General features: G+C 41.0%; 1 protein-coding gene across 4 annotated transcripts in view; it reads right to left on the bottom strand.

Annotated features, from left to right (window-relative positions):
* Positions 1–945: 945 nt before the first annotated feature.
* Positions 946–9,121, bottom strand: part of ERCC8 (ERCC excision repair 8, CSA ubiquitin ligase complex subunit) — a 30,766-nt gene continuing 22,590 nt past the window's right edge. For all 4 annotated transcript variants that reach the window (XM_042452721.1, XM_042452720.1, XM_042452723.1 and 1 more), the window contains exons 10-12: positions 5,410–5,607; positions 2,828–2,914; positions 946–2,061 (exon numbers count right to left, since the gene is read on the bottom strand). In XM_042452721.1, the coding sequence (XP_042308655.1) occupies positions 1,993–2,061; positions 2,828–2,914; positions 5,410–5,607 (354 nt within the window). In that variant the 3' untranslated portion in view covers positions 946–1,992. The remainder of the gene's footprint in view (positions 2,062–2,827; positions 2,915–5,409; positions 5,608–9,121) is intronic.

Here is a 9,121-nt window from a genome sequence, read left to right as displayed (position 1 = left end):
CATCTTGAATGAGTTTATTTTCTTTTTGTCAGCTTTCTTCACTGTCCAGTTCTCACATCCATACATGGTGATGGGAAATATAATGGCTTGAATTATTCTAACTTTAGTGCTCAGTTGTATAATTTTGCACTTTAGGATCTTGTCTAGTTATTTCCAGCTGCCTTTCTCATTCCTAGCCTTCTTATTATTTCTTGAATGCCGTCTCTGTTCTGGTCAATGTTTGATCCAAGGCACAGGAAATCTTTGTCTTGATTTCTTCATTATCTAGGTTGAATTTATGTGTATCTTATGTGGTCATTAGTTTTGTTTTCTTTATATTCAGCAGTAAGCCTGCCCTTGTACTTTCTTCCTTGACCTTCCTTAGTAATTGTTGCAAGTCTATGATGTTTTTCACTAGTAATATGGTGTCATCTGCACATCTTCGATTGTTGATGTTCTTTCCTCCTATCTTCACTTTTCTTTCTTCTGAGGAAGATATTCTTCTGACCCTTTCTACCAAATACTTATTTCAATATGTGAGCTGACTGCAAAATATGCTAGGTGAAGAGCTGCTATTAACACAGGTCTACTGTTAGCAGGTGCTGTGATTTTAATGTGGATCTTGTAAAATCTGGTGATTCATCATGCTCATTTACTCCTAGAGTTCTATGCAAAATAGCATTTCGGCTATTATTTTACTCACAAAATATTTGAAGGTATGACAATTTGGAAAAAAAAAATCATACTGAGCTCTCTATGTGCTAAGAACTTACAAATGATATACCACTCTCCTACAACAGTTCCAAACCCCCCCCCCCCCGGACAAAATTGCTCATTTATTCACATCACCCTTGATATGGACTGGGAATCTGCACATGGGACAATGGGGTTAGGTTCTCTTAAAGTACAAAACAGAAAGACAGGAGGCCACTTGGGATTTAACAGAAGAGAACAAACAAAAAAGAGGACATGGATTTCCCACTTTATTTTAATTGAAGTAATAAACATGGGTCTTCAGTTAACATTTGGGAATGATAATACAGAAAGGCAAACAGAACATAAAATATTATTTTTTAAAAACAAAAAGCACCATACGGAAAATACAAAACAAAAGTAAATGTTCAATGAAATCTTACAATTTAATTTTGGTAGTAAGAACCTGAACTACAGTGTAGACAGTTGGGCACTTGACTAGTTCCTTTAATCAACAGGCAAAGAACAACATTAATCTCAAGAGTTAGGCTTCATCCCCTTCCATGGACAGTCCGGAGGGCTGGATCATGTCTTCTAAAAGCGCCTTGCTCAAAGTGCCAGATGTCATCTGACCTGTTCTGCCTTTATCCATACAGAGGGAAGCACAAAATGCCCTCCTTTCCACAGAGAAAAACATTCAGCTGGCTGGAGAAATGAGTCCTACAGGCATGCTGGAGCAGCCCAGTTTCATGCTGACTTCATCTGCTGCTCATCCCCCAAATGGGACTGTAAGTGGTGAACAAAAGAGTGAACCCAGAAAAGCCGCTCCTTCAATCTCTGGCCAAATCATGTGCTGATTATGTCCACTGTTCACTCTCAAAACTACGGTGGTCAACAAAGGGGCTCTGCTGGACCTCTGAAGTCATGAATGAATCTGCTTTACTTTTTCTTCACCTTCCCTGACTGGGGAAGGCACAAGAGCTGGACTGGACAAATATGTACTGCCTTGGTCATACTACCTAGGCAGGTAAGCTGCTCCCCCAGCCACCCTTGCTCTTCCTATAGGTTTCTCCAACTGGAGAAGATGAGGAACAAGCAAAACAGGGTCAGCTATTGCCCTGGGGAGCATACCTTGACATTGTTCTACTGCCCCCTCCCCCGTTTAAAGAGCCTTTGACTTAAATGAAGAGGGCCTTTGCATGAGGCCCTGCAGACTGAATGAGGTAGGCTGATTTTGGCTCAGGAGCTGGAGATTCCTCATTCTTGCCTTCATCAATGTCCTTCTTTCAGAAAATATTGCATGACAGTCAACAGTTCAATTCATCCATCATCATCACTGCTGCTCCAGGCATCTTCATATGCAGGGTTTAATTGATGCGGGTTAGGTAACTAAAAGAAAAAGGAGGAAGGGGAAGAATCACAATCTCACAATGCTAACTCATTAACAGATGCTGTATAACCCCATGACTACAGAAGATGGAAAGACTTCTGTCTCTGATTATAGGAAATGTTTCAGCATGTACCTTTTAAAAATATTTTTATGCTTTGTGTATTCATATAAAGTAAGGGCAGGCTTCTGTCCTAGATTAGGAAATAATGCATGAATGGACTCAAATCTTTCTTGGGGGGGGGGAGGGGGAGGGGGAATCCCTATTAGTTTCTTAGATATGTCAGCAAAAACAAAACAAAACAAAAGAACCGAATGTGACCTTTCAGTCAATTATTTTCAGTTCTGCAACCTGCTTTATTCTGTGGTTCATTCTCAAAATATTGTGGTGTTTCTGGCAAAAATGGTTGAAAGGAATGAGAAGCAGAAAAATCAAGGTTTTTACAGCCAGCAATTCTAGAAGGGAGAAATATTAGCTTTGGCCATGCCAATAACATTATCTTATTTTGTACACCTAACAGTGATTACACACAATCCTGAAACCTAAGACCATGTTACATCACCCGTGCACTAAATTAAGCAGGTAGAATTCTATGATATACCCAGCCCTGTGTCACAACAGCATAAAGTGAGATAAAAGACCATGTTCAGATTTGAAGAGCTGCAAAATCACTTCACCAATCATTAAGAATCCTTTCTTACATTGGTTCCAAGTGCTCTCTGAAGAAACACATCCATAGATGCTCTAATACTAGTCTTGCAATTTACCTTTTCAGAAGTATCATCAGGTTCTGGCTTTCTCAAAGATGGTACCCAGGCAAGGATATTACCATCTCTGCCACTGCTATACAGTTCCTGCCATTAAAAAATATAAAGTCATGGAACAGTTTTGGAATATTAAAGGAAAAATGTTGCCAAAGACAAATATGAATTGACAATGCACCCCATTAAATAATTCATAAAGCTAGGAATTCAGAACACCCTTGTTTATTTTTAATGTTATTTTGGCTCCAGAAAAGTAAAATATTGGAAAAAGAAAACTCAGGAGAGAGAGAAAAAAAACATATTCTTCTGTCTTTCTACCTATATAAACACTTCTCCCCTCAGTGATGAAAAACTGGAGCTACATTGTTTTAAGGAAAACTAGCTACTCTTCCTGCTTTGTTTCCTACAACATTTGTAGGGCCATACAAGTGTACTGTTACTACCAGTGATGTTAAGGAGGGGTCAACAGTAATGTAAGTGAATGGGAAACTCCACAAAATCAGTACTTTATGCCAATCTGCCCATTCTGGCATCCTCCAGAGGCGTTTGACTACAATTCCCATCATCATAACCCAACACTGCCAATAATGTGATCATGGGAGTTGCAGTTTCTGGAGACTGCTCAGTTGGAGAAAGCTGTTTTGTGCCATTTTAAGTGTTTTTTAAAGTGACAGGTGTGGCAAAAAACCTGACAGTGCCTAACGAGACTTGCTCAGAATACATTTTAGCTACTGTTGAAAATAGCACCCCTAGAAAGTCCTACTGTGCCACTTCATTATGGTGCTGAGGTGACAAGAAAGGCTATGCTAGTGGAGTATTAGTTTTTACTAAATTTTACTAGAATTATAAAGTTTTGAGCAATGACTCCGAGGTAGAATGTGTGTTATCTAACAATCAGCCAAGTGAAATTTAGAGAAACAGCACCAGAATGATGATCACCATATAAGAAGTCAGCTACAGCAAGTATGCATGGAGTAAATTGCAATCTGCATCAATGAAAGAACTATCCACATTGATGGAATTGATGTGGAGCAATTTTCTAAAGCAAAGTTTACACCTGGTTATAGAAGTGCTGGGAAAAAACACTTTCAAAAGACAAGTCTTAGATCCAAACTAACATACGATCCTTTTGGTTTAGTAAAATTTTTGAAAATGTACACTATGTATGAATACAAACACTCACATTATGTTACAGGAATGTGATTGCTATCAAAAGGCACTCTCCATAGTAGCTCAGATGGTATGAAGGTAACTGCAGAGCATGTTGACCAATTCCATTGTTTGGCTAAAATGGCTCTCTAGGTTATGTGTTCTGCATTACATATCTATGTTACAAAGAGATTAATCTTTATTTGAGGGCTAACTCTATCTGACCTCTAGCTGAAATGCCATTATGATAATGCTACCATGCCTTTTTAGACTTTTCTATTCTATAAAGCAGCCATTGCCTGTCCATTAAGGTCAGAGGTTATAAATGGATGTGCCGGACCATCTACTATTTGTCTCCCTATGAGTGTAGTGGTGTTATTTTTTTAAAATATTCTAACTGGCTTTTAATAGTATAATTAATCTATTTTTTCCTATGTAATTTTTACTATATTTGATATGGAACTTTCTGGATTATGTGGGAAACTATCTTACATCTGAACCCTGAGAAAAAGGTGGGATGCAAAAATGGAGAGCAGGAAGGGATTTCAGTTGTCAGCTAATCCAACTTCAAACAAACCTCTACCCATTTTTCAAAATTATGAGTGTGCTTCTAGCTATTTGGCTTTGGTACAATTTTCACATTTTTGCAGTCTATTTGGCACCTGAAGAGGCACAGAGCAGAAAACTGGTCCCTCCTCCCAGCACAATCATACATTCTCATCCATGCTAATTGACAGATGACCTGTCACATGCTAGCTGTTTCTTTTAATTGCAAGTATCAAGGATGGAGCTTGAATCTTCTGCAAGTTAGATTTTATGGCGCTCACATCAAAATCAAAGCCATACCCTAGTTCCATCCAACCAATTTAGATATGATTTCCTACTAGCCATTTGACATACAACTGTATTTCAAATCAAGACAGGAGGATGGCAAATAGCTTTATTCATCATTAGAATAAAACCAGCCCTTGGTGGTGCAGGTGGCGCAGTGGTTAAATGCCTGTACTGCAGCCACTCACTCATAGAATCGTAGAGCTGAAAGAGACCACAAGGGCCATCCAGTCCAACCCCCTGCCATGCATAAACCATAAGGTTGTGAGGTCAATACCAGCGAAGGGCTCAAGCTCGACTCAGGCTTGCATACTTCCGAGGTCACTAAAATGAACACCCAGATTGTTGGGGGCAATTAGCTTACACGCTGTAAACTGCTTAGGGAGTGCTTAAGTGCAATGATAGCAGAAATAAGAAAATCCTTTCCCTAAGACCTTGAAAAGCTACTCCTTGTCAGATGGGACAATATGAATCAAATGGACTAGTGGCCTAACACAGCTTCATTCATTCATAGCTCTGAAAAACATAGAAATCCTGAGGAAAGAATCTCCACATTCCGAATCTCCATTTAAATGGCAATTCCCTCAAATCCCATAAGTGCTTACCTGAAGATAAGGCTGGAACACACAGCAGTCGACTGAACTATAATGACCTCTAAGCATAGTTATTAGGTCTCCTGAATAAATTGTATAAATAGCAACAGTACTACTGTATGGCACAAATACAAATTCTGGACTGCAGCCATGAGACACAGTGAATTTGAGTCCTTTTCTGCTCTCGTTGCATACCTTCCCATAATTTACCTGTGAATGCAAAGTGACAAACGTTAACCCTTCATATGGCAAAATGTGTGTCCACTGAGTTAATCACTTTCTAAAACTGGAGCTTAATTTCTACAATTGAGATGTTAAATATATTCTGTTGTTTTCCTTCTACGGTTGCACAATAGCATTTTAAATTCTAACCTGAATTTAGCAGAATAAAATGTATGACTAAGCTGTGCCCCCTCTTTTAAAGAAAACACAATGCTAATTTTATTTTTCAGGTAGAGAATTAGCAATTAACTAGCCAAAAAACTTTTTTGGGTAAATGTAAAATTAGGAGGGGTAGGTAGTACACCAGAAGCCAGGATCAGAATTCAAAATTACTTTACCAGATTAGGAAGCTGTGCCAAAACTAACAAAATGAATTTCAATGGGGAGAAATGTAGGATACTACACTTGGGCAGTAAAGACAAAATGCACAGATACAGGATGGGTAACACCTGGCTTGACAACAGTACATGCAAAAGGGATCAAGGTGTTTTAGTGTATCACAAGATGAATATGAATCAGCAGTGTGATGCAGCGGCTAAGAGAATCAATGCAATTCTAGGCTGCATCAGTAGGAATACAGTGTCTAGATCGAGGGAAGTAATAGTGCCACTCTGCTCTGCTCTGGTCAGACCACATCTGGAATATTCAAGAAGGATGTTGACAAGCGGGAGCATGTCCAGAGGAGGGTCACCAAAATGATAAAAGATCTGGCAACCATATCCTATGAGGGGTGACAGGCCTGTTACAGACGAGCCTTAAAGTACTTGCTCAGCACATACTAGGGTTAGGAAGCGGTGGCGCTTCCGCACCCCCCCCCAACCGTATAATGTGCTCAGCACGTACAAAATGGCAGTGGCCGTTCCACATGGCCGCCGCCATGACTACGTCACGACCGCGCCGCCTCCAAACAAGGCGGCACGGTTGTTATGTAGTGGGGCTACGCGAGGGCGCTTAGTGCGCCCTTTCCGCGGCCCCGGAAAGAGCTCCGTTTCGGAGCACTTTCCAGGTTTGCGTCGCTGGGCGCAGCCTTTAGATGGCTGCGCCCAGCAACGCAGAGGAGAAAGGGGCCAAGTGGCCCCTTTCTCCTCCTCCCCGCCGCCGTGGGGTGTTCTTGGGGCTTGAAGCCCCAAAGACACCCCTTTCCAGGCCTCGGGGAAGTGGCCTTTTGCCGCTTCCCTGCGGCCTGGAAAGCGGCAGATCGGGGCCTCAGCGGCTGCCGCTCTGGCCACTGAGGCCCCGATCCGGTGGGGAAAGGGGCGGGTGCAGGCCGCCGCTTTTCGGCAGTCTGTAATGCGCCTTAGAGAGCTGGGTATATTTAGCATGGAGAAGGTTAAGGGGTGACATGATAGCCATGTTGAAAAATTTGAAATGGTATCATAAGGAAGAAGGAGCAAACTTGTTTGCTACTGCTCTAGAGACTAGGACATGGAACAATATGGATTCAAGTTACAGGATAAGAGATTCCACCTAAACTGTAGGAAGAATTTCCTGATGGTAAGAGTTACTTGACAGTGGAATACGCTGCCTCAGAGACTGGTGGAATCTTCTTCTTTGGAGGTTTTTAAACAGAGGCTGCATGGCCATCTGTTGGGAGTGCTTTGATTGTGTATTCCTGCATGGCAGGGTGTTGGACTGGATGGCCCTGGTGGTTTCTTCCAACTCCAAAATGTCAAAAATAAAATGTTAGTGGACTTTGGTAACTCCCCCTTCCTTTTTACCATTTTTTGCTTATTTTGATGCTTGATGCTGCTAGTCCCTAAAATCTCTGAAGTTGCCCATTCCAGTAATTTCTGACTGCTACTGTCTCACCAGCATTTCAGAGAGGGAACTTTCGTAATCCCACCCGCTGGGGAAGACAGGGATCAAACCTAGGATTTCCACAAACACTCTTATTTACCATATATACTTGACTATAACTCAACCTCATGTATACGTTGAGGGGAGGTTTCGGGGCCAAAATTATGGATTTTGATATGACCTGTAGATAAGTCGAGGGTAAAACATGGGGGCATTTAACGAAGAATGTAAAGGATGATGCAAAGGAAAATGATGCCAAAGAACTTGGAACATTCTGGCAGGCATAGTTATTTGTGCTAAAGGTTGGGTCTGGAAACCATGCCCTATGAGGAATGCCTTAGGGAGCTGGGTATGTTTAGCCTGGAGAAAAGAAGGTTAAGAGGTGATATGATAGCCCTGTTTAAATATTTGAAGGGATGTCATATTGAGGAGGGAGCAAGCTTGTTTTCTGCTGCTCTAGAGACTAGGACCTGGAGCAATGGATACAAGCTGCAGGAAAAGAGATTCCACCTCAACATTAGGAGGAACTTCCTGACAGTAAGGGGCTGTTCAACAGTGGAACACACTTCCTCGGAGTGTAGTGGAGTCTCCCTCCTTGGAGGTCTTCAAACGGAGGCTGGATGGCCATCTGTCAGGGATGCTTTGATTTGGATTTCCTGCATGGCAGGAGGTTGGACTGGATGGCCCTTGTGGTCTTTTCCAACTCTATGATTCTATGGATGAAAGAGTAGAAGGGATCCATGCTTCTTTTTGGTACTCCCAGGATTGACTAAGCTCTTGCCTTTTACCAATTTATTCAGAGAAAGGGGATGGCTCATATATATAAAATATATGAGTTAAGGTATAGCACTTTCATTGACCCGTGGATAAGTTGACCTAGGTTTTTTGGGTCAATTTTTGACTAAAATGTCTAGACTTATACATGAGTATATACAGTAGTTAAAAGTACAGTATATTAATCCATTCTGTCCATTACGGTTCCCAAGAAAACAGAATAATATAGAACATGCTAGCAAGTTATTATGAAGTTATGCCATGTGTTTGTGACAAGTTAGATAAGAGGTAATTTTCAAGACAGGCTGAGGATATCTTTCTGAATATCAATTGTTGGTTCCCTGGCTGGTGTTTTTTTTTTTTAAAATAAAAACCTGTTTACAATTAACTAGGTAGGTGTGGTCATGGGAAAAACTTTACTAAGTTGCAAAACCGTGTACTTTATCCCCAAATGTCATTAAAGCACACACCTAGCAGTGTGCCTTAATTCATGTTAATCATGTGAACAGGTGTAACATTTGTTGTATCAAAGAGATGTAATAAATGCATACATATTTGCAGCATAAATGTAATCAATTGCATGTACAGTAGTATGCAATCAAATTTTATTGTACATAATGAAAGCTCTCTTAGGTTGGTGATATTACATGTAGGGATGGGCCAACTTTATAAGGCCTCTAGAAAGCACTACAATTAGTGTCAGTGTGGTTCAGTGGTTTCAGTGTTGGACTACAACTTGGGAGACCAGGATTCAATCCCTGCTCGGCCATGGAAACCCACTGGGTGACTCTGGGCAAGTCACACTCTCTCAAGTTTCAGAGGAAAGTCAAGGCAAAACTCATTGAACAAATCTTCCCAAGAAAAACCCATGATAGGTTCACCTTAGGGGTCACCATAAATCAGAAATAACCTGAAGGCACACAAGAAGAAA

This window comes from Sceloporus undulatus, chromosome 2 (genome assembly GCF_019175285.1).
Source record: "Sceloporus undulatus isolate JIND9_A2432 ecotype Alabama chromosome 2, SceUnd_v1.1, whole genome shotgun sequence".
NCBI lineage: Eukaryota > Metazoa > Chordata > Lepidosauria > Squamata > Phrynosomatidae > Sceloporus > Sceloporus undulatus.
Note: the sequence above shows the minus strand (reverse complement) of the source record. Positions and strands in the feature narration are given on the sequence as shown.